This window comes from Apostichopus japonicus, chromosome 15, assembly GCF_037975245.1.
Source record: "Apostichopus japonicus isolate 1M-3 chromosome 15, ASM3797524v1, whole genome shotgun sequence".
Lineage (NCBI taxonomy): Eukaryota > Metazoa > Echinodermata > Holothuroidea > Aspidochirotida > Stichopodidae > Apostichopus > Apostichopus japonicus.
Genome location: NC_092575.1, coordinates 15,788,016 through 15,804,590, shown reverse-complemented (window position 1 = coordinate 15,804,590; position 16,575 = coordinate 15,788,016). Strand labels below are relative to the sequence as shown.

The following is a 16,575-nucleotide window of genomic DNA, read 5'->3' as shown; positions in this document are numbered from 1 at the left end:
TCTTGGGTCTTTGGACACATCTGTAAGTTATAACAAAATACTGTTCCTACTGTTGAGAATGAAAGACCTGGTTTTAAATCTGATATTATTTTAATATAAAGTATCTATTTATTTATTTATTAATTAAAAAAATCAACCCAGTATTTTGTTCATGAAATGACTATTTTGTATCCTGCAAAAATAAATTGTGATACCATAAACACATTAATAGTTTAGAGCATACTCATGTACATATAGAGAATGATTGAAATTAAATTAAATCGCTTCAGTTATTTTTTAAGCAATTAAATAAAAAAAAAAGATGTGAAATCACCAACCATGCAAGATACAAAGTTACAACAATGCAAAGAGTATTGGTAATTGATGTTAAGCCTTATCCTTAAGTTAAACATCAGATTTTCTGGAAATTAAACCACAGAAATATTCCCAACAGCATTGGGCCACAGTAGATTCCAATCCTGGTGATGCAAGTATCGATTCTTGAATTTGAAACCGCTAAATGTAGCTAGGTATTGTTCTATATAACCAGTCCTCCTGTGCAAGGCCTAATTCTTATTACCCTTGCTTAACTATTGGCTAGGCTTAGCCTAAGCCTATAGTTAAGGTTAGCAAAATCATTTCGCTTAACTAAGTTAGACCTCACTGTGTTAGTGTTAGGGACTAGTCTAGCACTAGCCTGAATATAATTCACTGGGCTTACCATATTTAATCCTGAACTGAAATAATTTCTCAAATGAAAATGTACAAGATTATATGTACTTGTTTGCCTTTGAGAGAGCTGTGTACCTTGTAGGCTATTAGCCTACCTCTTTTGTTTTTCTACATGGACGAAATGTTTCTTTTTTAGAATTCATTCTCTCAAACACGCAAGAGGACACGAGCCTGGGCCTGAAACTGCAGACGACAAAATCTTTCATTTTTCACGCCAACAACAGACTTGCTTTAAATCGTTTTCAACTTTATCAAAACGGTATACTGTAGTTAGTGTATTACAATACCTTGCAGTACAGTACCTTACATTGCAGCGTATATGGCAAGCCATATGTGCAATAATTCGATAAACCGTGTTTAACGCCGTTAAACTCTGTTTTTCGATCGATAAACTCAGTTTATCGAATGGATAACCGTGATATTCGGGATAAACTCAGTTTATCGAGCGAAAAGCAGGGTTATCTCGATAAACTAAGATTATCGGCGATAATTGCAGCGTAGCCAGTCGCTCAACCACACTAGGGAGTTCTTTGCTCAGACGATGAGGGATTTGGATGGGCGTTACAAAAAGAAATGGCATAAGTTGCCATTAACAAGTGATTGTGCACTGAAAGAGTAATTGTCCTGCAATGTTGTCAGGGCATAAATGGCGCACGAATAACACAACTGGCCGTCGGATGGTGGCCGCATGGTAGTATTATCAGTTTAGTGAGTTTGAAGAAAGGAAACTGTCGTACTAACCGCTTTCACAATTCGATCCCGTGTAGCCGTCTGTGCATTCACATGTGTATTCGTTGATACCGTCTTGACAAACGCCATTTGGTCCGCATGGTAGCGTGATGCATTCATCAATATCTGCGCAAAATTGCGAAAAGGGGTATAGTTTGTTACTTTTATGTTCATAAGAACCCCACCACTCTCATATTAATGGCTGTGGGGGCGAATGGATGCAAAACTCTCACGGACTATATTTGGCCTGTGACTGTACGTGAAGCCATCGATTTCATTTAGGATTTTTTATAGTTGACTATTGATATGAATCAGGTATAGCCGTAAAAAGTACAACATGACATTAAAATTTCCGAGTCCCGCAATTTTTGACATATCAAGCAGCAGATTTTTCGTTTTGCTGGACTATGACATATCAACTCCACAAGTCTATCTAAAACCATAATTTCAACATTTCAAATTGTACACAACAGGAATCCCCATTTAATCGAATTTTAAATTTCACTATTATTCCAATTATGCCTAAAATACTTAAATTCATTTGAATACTTACCCTGGTCACAATCGTCTCCAGTGTAGCCTGTAAAACATTGGCAGAGGTAGAAAGGCTGTGCGGTGTCGTAGATTTCCGTACAATTACCATATAGGCAGGGATCATCTCGACAAGGACGTACATCTGATATGCAATAAAGGAATTATAATATTAGTCGAGTACTTACACTAATGTATGTAGTAATATCATATACAGCTCGTAATAGAATGTAGCTTTAAGATCCATATGAGGGGGGGGGGGGGAATATACGTAAATAAAGTGACATAGTGAGCTGCATGCATGGTAGACTGGGTAGAGACGGGTGGACGGATGCCGGGGAAGGGTTAGGAATTCATAGGGATAAAGTCGTGTACATGGTTCCAAACATTTGTGGACCAGACAATCGGCGCACACGTTTCATTGGCATAAGAATTGAACAGCAGATGGAGACCATGAAAGTGACTACAAGATTTCTAACTCTTGAAAACCAATGGCAATGGCTACTCACCATTCCGAGTAAGTTCAATGTTTCAGCTAATACAAGAACCATGTGTCCCACGACTGTATGCAATGATGTCTTTATTTCTTTATCCTTTATTTAAAAGCCTCTAAATTTAACTTTTTTGTTTTTGGTGATATACTGCTAGTGGCATATTACATTTTCATGCAGGTACTTTAATTAGCGAAGTAAATTATGAACAAAAAATAACACTTAATCTCATCTCACCGTCGGTGCAGTTTGTTCCATCCCAACCATCTACACAGTCACATGCGTATCCTCCAATGAATCCTTGGCAAGTTCCATCATTCTGGCAGGGATTTTCTTCACAGTAATCAATCACTGTTAATTTATAACATCAACAACAAAAATGAGAGCAGGAAGATGTAGGAGGAAATTTAAAAACATAATAATTGCTGATAAAGATAACTTTTTACGACAGAAATTAGTGAAATATATATATATGTGCACACGTTTATTCTATTCTTATATCTATATATTTAAATATATAAATATATATATATATATATATTTATTTTTATTTTCTGTGCTATAAGTTGATATAATATATAACTGATTCTGATATATATATATATATATATATATATATATATATTTATTTTCTGTGCTATAAGTTGATATAATATATAACTGATTCTGGTCAGTCAGAAGTAAGCACTGTTTCCCCAGGGAATCATTGTCGTTGTTTTAGCTGCATTCTATTTGGAACATATCTACGAGAAGGGATATACTGCGAAATCAGTCGATTTTAAAGATTTTTTATGTGTGACTTAATAATTCAGTATTTACGGTTTTAAAGGGGTGGGGGGGGGGGTATTACGATCTTGTGTCTGGTAACAGCAGCCTTGGAGAATGAAATCTTCGACGATGCACTCATTGACTTGAATGTATAATTAGTTTTTGTGTTTAACTCCAAATTTGAGTTAAAATGTTGAATTGGAAGCTACCGACGTGTAAGTTGTAATCCATGTGGGTTTCTCCCACATTTGTGGTCGCTTAAGCGTCGTAAAAATAACTGCTGATTATTAACTGCTCTATACTTTCGTTTCGCGACATATCGTTCGTTTCGTCACTGTAATTTTACTGGATGTATAATGAAACGTATACAAACGTATTGCAGCTATAAATAAAGACGATGAATAATATAATCAAAAGGTATAATGACACGTGAATAATTTTGGCAAAATGACCACACACACAAAAAAAACCCACTTCATTGTTGAATTTGTTTTTAAATCTTGCAAGTTGAACGACATACATACCGATTTGACATTGGTCCCCGGTGTAGCCGGGAAAACATATACATTCATTGTTTTCACAATTTCCAAAATTGCACGGTGGGTTGCAATCCTGTGATTCTGGTAGGAGAAACAAATATCAAATGAATATTTTTTAATTATTAATAATAAAAATAATAATTAATATATTGGGAAATTAAAAGAGAAGAACGATATTTTCACCCACAAACCTACTTTAAAAACCGATATAAAATTTATTAATAATCAAGAGTGTATACTTCATTGGGCCAATAATTCCACAGAGCTAATTTGATTTATTACACTAAATGTTTCATGAATTTATTTTCTTTAATATTCTTTTCTTTATATTTGCTTCCTGATTAAAAAAAATCAAGAAACAGATTGTTTGTTCTTTTCGGTTGCGTTGTTATACTTTACCTATCAGATCTGTTGAAGAGAACGGAAGTAAGATAACAGATATATATATATATATATATATATATATATATATATATATATATATATATATATATATAAATATATAAATATATATATATTTATATATATATATATATATATATATATATATATATATATATATATATATATATATATATATATATATATATATATATTTATATATATATATTAAAATAATGTTTACTGTTTAAGATAAATATATAAGTGTCAAATATTTCCGGGACAATGTTTATTTATCAGGTAAATGTTATCTGGTATATTGTTGATTTAATAAGAACGTGATGTATTGAAAGGAAGGTAAATATATCATGCCAACACATCGTTCACACTTCTACACTATAAGCATGGAACAACAAAAGCAACGACAAGAAAATAAGGATAAGAACTATATAATCATTCCAACATATTCTTACTTATCGCGCTGTAATAATTCAACAACTACTAATTAATAGAATGAAAATAAATCTGCTGTGTAGGTAGATTATACTTGGCTCAGTGTTACGTGGTAAAAATTATTTTATAAACGTGTTTTTCAAGACAATTCAATTGGGGGATCTACTATGTATATATTTCTTTGTAGATAATTTTAGCAAATGATGGGGGGATTCTGCAGAGTTTCTGTGTTCTGAGTTTCTAAAACAATTATTTTCAGTCAAAACAGGGTAATATTAGAAACTTTCAAATAGTACAATATAGAAAGGCTATAGTGGAAAACTAAAAAAAGAAGCCCACCGTGTGCGGTAGGTTGATTGTTGAAGTTTGGTCAAGTAGTATTTAGTATACAGTATTTCACTTTTCTAACATACAAATTTGTAGCAACCAAGCACCTGAAATATTGTCTACATATATCAGTTGATGACCAAATTGTCAAAGTTGGCCATGATAATGCACGTTCATTAGGCCAGACCGTGGTATAAGTCAAACGTCATGTGTAGTCATCACAGGTTAATGTATGAAACATTTGAAAATGTTTGTTTTTAGATGGTTTGGGTCAATGATTGGTTGTTTTTAATGAGAGGGGTTATAATATATACGTGCCTTGTAAATGTTAAGGAATAGAAAGTTATGTGAGGATTGGGGGAGGAGAATGAAAGGGAGGATGATGGGGGTGGGGGGGGGAAGGGTACACACAAGACGGGTTTGTAGTGTACTCTATCTTATGTTTCTAAATTGATCGACAAATTTTTCCCAAGAATTAATTGGCTACGGGGCAATTATTGGATTTACACAACAGAGAAATATATCTAAGCGACCAAATGTTTAAAATCAAATACGTTGCAAGCATCAAATTCGTTCATGATAAATTCAACGGTAATATCTAGAAATTTGAGTTGATGGATATTGTAGTCATAAATCAGCAACACTCGGAACAAGTTAAGAAAACTCATTAGCTACAAAATGCAAGCAGATGCGGTTTAAAGGTCAAGAATTTTCTCCTTTAAAATAATATTTGGAAGAAATAACTATGCTTGAAATGTATACCCCGATAAATCCCTATATGCCTATATCATTCTGAAACATCTATTTGGGCTGCATGACTTCGACGTGAACAACTGTGTGATATATATATCGTAATGGTTTTTTCGTAAAGGTTTCTACCGGAAGTAAGGTCATGCTTTGTTATCAGATAACATTGCTGCCACTACTTCAGACATAAAAGTACAGCAAAAGACATACGTTATTGACGTAAGCGTAAAGTTCCACAGCAGACATCGGCCTTTAAACTGATAGGTATAAGGGTCATCATATTTTTCTGATAAAAATGCTACTTGAGAAAGATATTGTGAGAATGCTATCTAACGACTGTAGTAACTTACATTGTTGATGTGATTATTAATTACTCCCATTGTGTACATTCCGGGCGTTAAATGTTTGCGCAATATGTATAACGCCAACGCGCTTTTGAATATGTTAGAGTCGGTCGATTGCGAAATCCTAACAATGTGATACTTTGTTACTATTTTTGACAAAATAAACATAATATTTGGTCGCATGGGTTTTAATATCATACGACGGGGTCAGTGGTATAAGAGACCTTCAGGTATCATTCTTTCCCCACCTCCCCGTCCCAACCGGTTCCTCCTCACAAACGAGAGAGGCTGAGAGGGTAAAATATGAAACGTATATATCCTCGGTTAATTGAAGTATGTTGACGTGAAAAAGCCTACACGCATGGCAAGCGTGCAGGGAAGTAATGTGTATGAAACAGCAGCCGAATAAAACTGCATTATGCAGCCTCGTGATACGTCCCCTGACTTATTCTACAGACCTGTTTAGTTAGCAGACACGATCGTAGATCTTCCACGTTACAATTGTAATTCGTCTGTATTAGTACTACACATGATCGATTTACCGTTCTGGATATGTTAATGTATATGTCACAAAAATATCATCGTAAAATATGCCTTTATAATATATGTCTACTCCAGTACAAATATATTCCCATGCATCACCTGAAAATATGGAACCAAATCTTAAACGATTACATCAATAGAATTTCATTGCAAAGGATATATATATACCGACCCGTGGTCAGGATGGGGCACTGAGAGATCGGGGAGGGGAGGGGCACGTCATTCAAGCTACCGTATGTTCCCCAATCTGTGCCACCATAATATTTACAAAAAAATCACAGGTTAGAGGACTCGAGTATTGTGCCCCTCCTTAAATTGTTGGTGCCCTTCCATCTCAGAATTCCTGACTAATCTGGTCTATTGTTTATGGCAAAGGCCTTAATTACTGGAAGTAAGTTGAACATTGTCCATTCTCTATTGGTGTTTTGCTTTATATTGTAATATTTTATAATATCAAAATTATGATATCATATGAGAACATCTTTTTTTTATTTCTTTCAATCAAAGCTCTAGAGATAAGGTTATTTGTAATTTTTTTTTCTATTTTCATTTTATCATAATGCCAGGCTCTTTTCCACTTTTAATGACAGTATCTCAGTGCAAACCAAACACGAAAAAATACACTCACGTATTTATTGATCTTTCCAATGTTTCCTCGATCAAAATGTTATGCCTGACACAAGTTTTTTTCAGTTAGTCTGTCTCGTCTCGATATTCGCCATAAACCGACCCATATAAAACGTGCTCGTATTGTACTTTCACGCGGAAACAACAGAAACCCGACACCGCCTTGTACCATCATAATGGGTGCAACAAACATATAGCCTCGACGAGATATCAAATAAGCAGATATCATTAGCAAGACGATCGCTAGTGTGCGGGTTGGGGAGATATGCAGAGGTGGGTGGAGGAGGGGGTGGAGTAGGGGTTGCTCGCTGCTCTTCATACAGTGTCGACCCAAGTAACTGACCGTCCATATAGCTCTAATTCCCGGGAGTGTTAAGGTATTAACGAAAGAGTGTGGCCGTTCCAGTATATTATTGGGTTCTCAAACGACGTAATGATGGCGACTAAGTTCCTGTAACGTTTATCGAGAATTGACTATCATTTTTGTCTTTTTGGGGTGTGTGGAGGGAGGGCATGAGACTATTTCACAGTTTTATTATTTTATGAACATCCACATACTTCGAAGATCCTTGCTGTATCGTAAAGTATGCCAAATTTACGAGGGGTTATAAGTCCTTAATCAACCTACAATCGTGTGCGTCATCCACTGTTCAAATTTTGTTTCTACCATTTTAAAGGCATTGTCATTCAGAATTTGTGATTTACAAAAAGTAAACATCATGTCTCCATTTTTTTAAAGTTTTTAAGTTTGATTAGATGATTGTTATCAAGTTACACAGTTAGTGACGTACTATATATATATATATATATATATATATATGTATATATATATATATATATGTATATATGTATATATATATATTTATGCCGTTTGGCGATAATTCCTATAGTTGTATAGTTGGCCGTCAATATCATTTACTTATATCATTTTCGTTCACCCAAATAATCGTGGCTATCAGTACTTCATTGCATGCTCTCTTCTCTTTCTTTTCTTCGTTTAACAGACGTTTACAACATCAATATGTTTGGGTTTTCAGACATTTGGATACAGTAATATAACAAAGTTTATGTTCCTACATGATATGTTTTACTTCCCAACACTTCATTTTCCCGGAGTGGGAGTTGGGGGTGGGGAATTAAGTGTCCCATTTTGACCCTGCCTTAATTCCCTATCAATTTGAATAATGACAGTATAATGAACGCATGTAAACAGGGGGTGTTCAATTAATTTTTTTACGAGGGCCAGAGAGAAAGATTGGTTCGAGCAAAGGCCCAATAGAAGCAAAATCTCATTATTCTTTAGTTGGATTAATGTGCATGGCAATGCAGGAAGAATACTAAAGCCTAAGCTCTTGAGGGCCCACAGGCCCGATTAGTGCAAGAATGTGGTATATTTAATTTTGCGCCGCCGGTGGATGGAAATCTTACGTGGGATTTCCAGTACCGTATTGAATACATCTGGCCTATGGAATTTCAAGATAATGTAAAATCAAGGATTCTTCTTACTGAAATAAAATGTATCATTACAAAACCGTTGCACGGCCTTGTGATTTAGCCAGCTGGCTTCGTTGGCACTTCATATATGTAGATCAAATATGCCCCCGATAAAGGGTAAAGTTGAAAGGGATGGCTGCCGTATTTGAGCTCAACCAGATTATCATAAATCATGTTTTGTCCTTATAAGATCTGCTTAGTTTATTAACAAACATGCTTTTGTAATTTTATTCATTCAAGTGAAGAAACTGTTTTTCTAGCGATCTCTTCCACACTTCTTCGCTGTTTACACTGCCGGCCAACGTACTTAAGTTAGATATCCTATTTACATTAGGGTTTTAGCTTCATTGAGTACAATTAAGGCTTTTAAAAATCTTCCACTGATCAGTACCAACGCATTCCTCTGGTGTTTGGTTCAGAAACAAGGAACTTTCCATATATATAAGCGACCTGAGATACAAGTCATGTAACAACTGAAAACTAGACCTAGAGCAGGAATGTAGACCTGACAAACGAGAGAGGGGGAGAAGGGAGAAGGGGGAGGAAGGGGAGGATGGGAGGAAGGGGAGCAGGGGAGGAAGTGGAGGAGGGGGTTGGGTCACTGCAGCTCCGGGCACGGATCAAATAGGTTGCCAGGAGAGGGGAACAGGATGATGTATGTTCTTTTTCATTAATTGTACTTAAGGAAAATCAAGACTTCAATAAAGTGCCCCAGTGTCATAACTGTCCGCGTGGCACGACCTCGCTCTCCAAAACCCTGCATGGGTGTCGACATTTCTTGATATAGTTGGTTGCACAATCATTCCGCCACACACATACACACACAAAACAGAATTGTTTTTTTGTTTTTGGTGATGTGCAGTTATAGACTTTACGTGTTTGCATTGAATTTACGTTAGTGTTGTACTTTGATTATAGCCTATAGGGATTGAGTGATTAATGTTGAAGGCGTCCGCTGTGTAAGAAATCAATTTTACTCCAAGAACACTCCACTGAATGAAATCTTCTGTATGTTAAACGTGATATCTTAAAGTTGAGGACAAGGGATTTTGCATGCAAGAGCTTATACATGGGAAGGTTATGTGGGGGGGGGGGGGTATGATGCCCTAACTGGGGCTCCAGATGGTGTTAAATCTGCCACCGGACCTCAACTTGAGACCATGCAGTGAAGGGTAGTGTATTGTTACATAACCTTCACAATCTACAATTGTCAAAATCTTATCAGAGAATTCTTTTTAAATCTGGTATATTATAAGTCTTTTTGTTCAAGTTACATTTTACTGACTTTTGTAGTCAGTGAAACATATCTTTAGATAAGGTTCCCTGTATGTATTGTCACGAGTATAAATAGCTAAATGTGTCTCAAAAACGGTGATAGGCTGGCTTACACGATACAAATACAAACCCCGGACCTGTTCTTCTTTAACGCAAACAAAACTATCTCCTATACTCTCGCTGTCAGCTGTATAGAGAAATTCGTATGTTTGTTATTCTCTTTTCATAATGACTCTCTTTCAACATGGGATGTATACTTTCCGTTGCCTCTGTTTGACATGGAACGAGAGGTGCCATAGAGGGTTGGGATTATCGGAAGGCTTTTCAAACTGCACCTTCTCGTGGGTGTTACGTATAAACCCGTGTCCATTAACGAACCGCATTTTTTTTTATATTACAGACAACAACATGTTGAGTCAGTGTGTGTAGATCTGTATTTTAAGTGCAAGTGTATATGTATATTGGCATTATGCATAACTTATCAGCATTGTACTAGTTTTATTGATATTCTCATGCAGTATGCACTGCGATCAATCTCTCGGCATAAATGTTTTCCGTTCGAAGGAGGAGGGGGTGGGGATGAAGAAGAAAATTGACGGGTAAGATGAGCAGGGCATGAGCGGAATGAGAGAAATGGGGAAGGAAGAGAAGGGGGAAGCATGGGCAAGATGACAGAGAGGAGGGGAACAGAAGGGGAAAGCATGAGGAATGAAAGAAAGCAAACTGAAGGGGGAACAGAAGAAGGGGAAGGATGGACACAATACTGGAGGAAAGGCAGGACGAAGGAAGGAAAGAAAGGACAGGACAACAGGAGGGGATCGAAGAACGGGAGGGGAAAGAGGGGGAGGAATGGAAGGAGCTGAAGAGAAGGGATTAGAGTAGGGAGGACAGGAAAGAGTGAGATTTAACAGGTTGCCGAAAACAAGATCGCTTTGATAATAAATGTTAGCGAGTTTTCATTGGTTACGGATATTGTTTCGTTTCAGGCCGACACGGTTAGTGTAAGAATTAGAGCACGGGAGGAAGTCGAATACTGTAGTAGGCTAGATAAGAAACTAATCTTTTCATGTTTCATAGAATAATTAAGTCCAACACGTTATAACTCACGGAATGCAACATTGAAGATTTGTCATTCAAATTACCGTCATATACAACTCAGATTAGAGGTGCTTATTTGGGTAGTCGTTGTACTTGTACGGTTAGCATATTATATTTCAGATCCCCATTCTTCAAGGTAGGCCTATTCACCTTATGGATTCTATAAAGACATTCTTAGGTCCCGGTGGAACTTCAACGACTTTCACTTCAGAGTAATTCATTGTCAGGGTATGTTGACGTGAAGGTTATAAAGAACGTTTTTATAAACATGATATAGCGGCTTGGTGACTTAACCTCTTAGACGCACCGTACATACCCACACGCAGACACGTGCAGCTGCATATAAACTTCCACTATACTACTATATACACACCGTGAGAAAAAGATGCTAGCCTGTATTATGGTATACATCGGTACGGTGGATAGTCGTCTAGGAGGACTCGACAAACATCCCATACACACAAAACAGTTTTGATGCATCAATCTGTTTCGTTCCAACGTGCCTTACAATATCACATGTGTACGTTACGCGTATCACACCGTAGGTTATCTTCGCAAAAACCATCTCGATCGATTCGACACAACTTACAATTACTTGTCCTTTTTTCTTTTCTTTTTTTCTCTTTTTTTTTGGGGGGGGGGGGGCTTTGTGTGTGTGTATCGTGTTTATTTGGGTGGGATGGGTGTTAAGGGGGGGGGGGTGTGATGTTTAAATACGGAAGCCAGAATTTGTCATGACATGGCAACTTAATACAGGGACGTTTAGAACGTATAATCACAGTGTCTAATATTGAAACAACTTTCTGGATATATACTGGCTACGGTATGTAGCATTCTTGCGCAATAAAATACGAATACTAGAGATTCTATGGACTATAAAATAAAACTCCTTCCTAAGTGTTCATCATTAATAGTGTTCATCATTAATAGAGTGTTTACACAGTTTGCACATACATCCTAACTGTTATCAGCTATACCCTTTCCATCGCATAACACCCCTCCCCCTCCATCAGTCCATCAAAAGCTTGCGACAGTTTTAATTGGCTCGGATCAACATAACACAGAGAATGTAGAATAGTCGTTTTGATTACGAATTACCTTATTAACCAGATATCGGAATATCCCATATATCAACAACTGAGCAACCCAGACATCATATCGACACAGTATATATTCTATAATATAGTGGGCGATTAAAAGATTAATAGAAGGTCTCTTTCAGTGACAGACTTTACACTTTGAAAGCCTATCATCACTGATCCCCAAATTCAATCCATACGCACACAATATATAGCCTATAGCCTATATCAGTTACAGCCCGCCACCCATTAACTATAAAATAAATTACAGGTATATATATATATATATATATATATATATATATATATATATATATATATATATACTTGAAGTTAAATAGAAGATATACGAGTGTGAAAGGGTTTCTTGGGTGATCAGTTCCACCCCCCCCCCTCTCCCTCGTTTTTTAACTTTCTTTTCAAAGATAGATGGCTTTCGGAACGGACATGAAGGTATGCTCATTGTCATGTCGTGATAATATTTAAATGAAAATATCACATTTTAAAGTTTTTAACGTTTTCGAAACAGGACACTAACATATTTAATAGTTGTCTATTTCCCCCGTCATTATCGACTTCATTCAAAGCAGTTAAACTTAGTATTGCATGCAGGAACAATATTAGAAAGGATATCGCGGTATTTCACAATTTTGAAGTATATTACTTTCCATCCCATTGTAGAATTTGTTCTATCCTTCCATGTAGGATAACTATTGAATATACAAATACAGCAAGAAAGTCACTTCAAGGTGGGTTTCGAAACATAACATTATGACCCATCTTTACCCACGAAGACCTGCTTAACTTACATATCGAATCCAATTCGTTTTTTTTTTTTTTTCACTGATTGAGGTATATGGTCGAAAAAGTTAAAAATCACTCATTACAATACACATTACAATACATATAAGCGAGTAAAGGGGGAAAAACATGTCGATCATCATATTCTATATGAATTCTGTCATTAATCTAGTTTTCTTACTATGTTCTAATTATTTATTTTTTACGAAAAGATGGAATCATTCTTATCACTGGTACACAGAAGAATCCAATATACGGAATCAAGTGAAAACAAAATGTGGATCTTATTAAGCACTTGTGTGTAGTTTAATCTTTAGAATTGACAGACAATCGTCCAAACATGGAAGTTTTACCTCCATGTTTTTACCTCCCTGGTCCAAACAAACATAGACGTCGGTCCAAACATACATAAGAAGTCATAATTTCCAGCGAAGGTTTTGTTCAATACAAGATTTATGAGAGAATCGGTGGAATGTAAAATCCTTGGAGATGACGGCAGGTGTGTACTGCATAGACAGGTCATTTAGATCGATTAAATGTCATCCGAAGTCGTTCAAAGTTACAAGATTTGCACTATGAAGTGAAAATATATTTATTTTGATCTATGCCAATTATATGTGTACCGGCAGGCTTGTAGCGAAGGGGGCAGCCGCCCCCCCCCCCCCCCTTGAGCCTATTTTTAATTTTTTTTTTAATGTTTTTATGATATCGCTAGTAATTTCAAAAGAGAAAATGCTAAGATGCAACTTACAAGGCCTGGGAAGTGCCATTTCCAGCGATCTGGGAGGCATTTTCAGCCAAAATTTTCTTGTACGCTTCGCGCCAATCATGGTGGCGCTACGCTTAGATAGTATGCAATGCCGTATTTACGGCTCTGAAAATTTTCCTACATTTTCGCCCCTCCCTTGGCAAATTCCTGGCTACGCGCCTGTGTACTGGTAGTGCATGAGCGATATCATATAGCTCATCGGTTTAACACCAGAACGAGACTTTATTACGACGTTGAACATATACGATAATGTGACAGAGACTGATAGAATCAGTGTATATATCGCATGCAGGTGACGTAGGGGAGGAGGGCGACATAGGTTTGAGATGGGGGGGGGGAATCTGAATGTAAACTAGTGTACATCCAACAAAATGGTTCATCGGGAATAGTGGTCTTAATTAGTAAAGTGACATAATGATTGAAATAAAGAGGGGACCCGATGAAATATGGGATACAAACAAAAATGTGCACTCATTTTCATATTATGGCAAAATGAAGACTCCATCATGGGGGCCCGGTGAGATAATTGTCCTATGGACGCCCTGCAGGAAGAATACTCCTATGAGGCGAATTGCCACGGATACCACCACGATACTATGGTAAACATTGTACACTGAGCAGTATCACGGCTTGACGAAGTTTGAGACCGGTTTATCTGTTTGGTATTTCTATATGCTAATCTATATAATATCTCGTCAGGGTGCCTATATCCCCCGTGAGTATATACAATTTAACCGTTACCGGAACCTACCGGTATTGGCCGGTAGGCTACATATTGGAACACCCCGTAGGATCATCCTTACAATATAACACGTCACGTAGATAGATATCTATGTAGCTTCTGTTTATCATATCTAATAGTCCTGAATGACACTCGGTTAGCTCATGTTACACAAAACCACAATAGAGGAGGAAGATAAGTGGTTTGTCAAACAATATGTTAAGTTATCCGATCATTGAGACATAGGCCTACATTGAATGCGCTCGGCTCCCCGTGCACGTACAGGTATGGGACCGCGCACAACAACTTTTCCAACGTTTCACGATAAACTGGAAACATTACGAAACACATCTGGTGTGACATCACGCGGACTCGGCTGGTAGTGTTGGGGAGGGGGTACAAAAAAAAACTTTTCCAAAACCTCCTTCCAATGGTCAATTAATGATTGAAAGGATGAGATGAATAACTAGAGATCGAGAAGAATAGTCTCAATAAATTTCCAAACTTGAAATAATCAACACTAGCCTAGACATGAACTTAAGGCTTTATCCATAGCGACACGTCAAATAAAGCACCACACCCCTTCCGCTCGCCCTTTCGACTTGCGCAATCCATCCGTCCAACATTGTTCTAGTCACAAGAAGCATCGTTTCCATAGGCTGTATAATTGCTGAAAGGGCTAAGGCTCGATCGCTCTTCGTTTTTATTCCCAAATCCAACCTCCCCCCAACACACAACCCCCCCCCCACATGCTTTTGTTCACCAACACCCCAACTCAGACTAGCTTATTCAATATATAGGTTGTTCGTGTATAATAATCTCACATACTATCAAGGAAAGGCTAAACTTTCACATGACACTTTATAATCGCACATTAAATTGATTATTTAAATTTCGAAGATGTTATAATAGGTACCGTATATCTTTCTTACAGCAGCTACCACACACTAACGTTAGGAATACTCCCAAGTAATGGTCTAAGACTGAAACAAGTTTGAAACATGCATTACGATGTATACCTTAACATATATAATCCAATATGTGATACTTCTCCAACTAAGTGCAACTTTCTTTTTTCAAATCGTGTAAAGTGTTGTAAAGTCGTTTGAGAAGGCCTTGGTTTTGTATACGGAAGACTCTGTAAACAATCAACTTTAACTCTTATGTTGCCAAATGAACTAATCAATTAAGAGAGTTAATTAATATACCAGTTTGAGCGTAACATAAATAATATTCTCGTGAAGGATTTTTATGAAATCTCAACTTTCCATTGTTGCAGTACGTATTTATGAATTCTTAAAACAGATCTGAAAATAAAGTTTTATAACGTCCTTTCTCATGTAATGTACAGTAGTTTAAATAAGAATGAAATAATTTGTTGAAAATCACTTGAGTACTTTTGTACTATATAGTATGACTGATTAAAGGTTTCACGAAATCACTGGATTGCTTCCGTAGAAGATAGTAGAACGGTCATCTTACCTGCTACCGGGACTAAAAAGACCAAGAGAAGCGATATCACGGAGAGACACTTCATCGTCTCCATCTTCCAAATACTTCTCGTAAGTTGAAAAACTCTCATTCCTTTCCCATTTCGAAAGAAGACGCTATATTTATGATTCCAAAAAAAAAGCAAGACCACATTAGAAGAGCTTGTTTAAGGATACTAGTCTGAACTAAGAGTGAGCATTGATTACGACAGAGGTATAGCTATAGCCCTGATTGACGTATAGGTAATACGGTGGTGTATATTGGTCCAAGCCCCACCTTTGCACCTCGAGTGACGATGATCTAAATTTCAAAGGTCTATACTTCAAATCCACCACTGTCTATAGCTATCCCTGAGATGGATGCGGTATTTAGTGAATAGCAAGCAGCGTGTGTAAACAGACTTTGTCAATAAACGCTTACCGCGTATACCAGGGCTGAAAGTGAATCTTGTCCACCTTCCTCCCTTACACAATTTTGTTTTTCTTTAAGAGATGTTGCCTTTGATATGAGTTGAAATAATTAGCGGTATTCTCTTAGGTAATGGAACTGGGCCGGTGTCACTTCGTGATTGTTTAAGTCTAGGCCTATATATTGATGACGTAGTACTTTAAAGAAGTTACATATTGACAAAGAACTTGGATCCCTCTTGAATTTCA

At 36.9% G+C, this 16,575-nt stretch overlaps 1 protein-coding gene across 1 annotated transcript in view; it reads right to left on the bottom strand.

Moving 5' to 3' along the window:
- LOC139981393 (uncharacterized) overlaps positions 1 to 16,285 on the bottom strand; it is a 30,656-nt gene extending 14,371 nt beyond the window's left edge. Inside the window, exons 1-5 of the mRNA XM_071993758.1 lie at positions 15,911 to 16,285; positions 3,755 to 3,850; positions 2,700 to 2,813; positions 1,994 to 2,116; positions 1,453 to 1,566 (exon numbers count right to left, since the gene is read on the bottom strand). Of these exons, the coding sequence (XP_071849859.1) occupies positions 1,453 to 1,566; positions 1,994 to 2,116; positions 2,700 to 2,813; positions 3,755 to 3,850; positions 15,911 to 16,010 (547 nt within the window). The 5' untranslated portion in view covers positions 16,011 to 16,285. The remainder of the gene's footprint in view (positions 1 to 1,452; positions 1,567 to 1,993; positions 2,117 to 2,699; positions 2,814 to 3,754; positions 3,851 to 15,910) is intronic.
- Between the last annotated feature and the right edge of the window lie 290 nt (positions 16,286 to 16,575).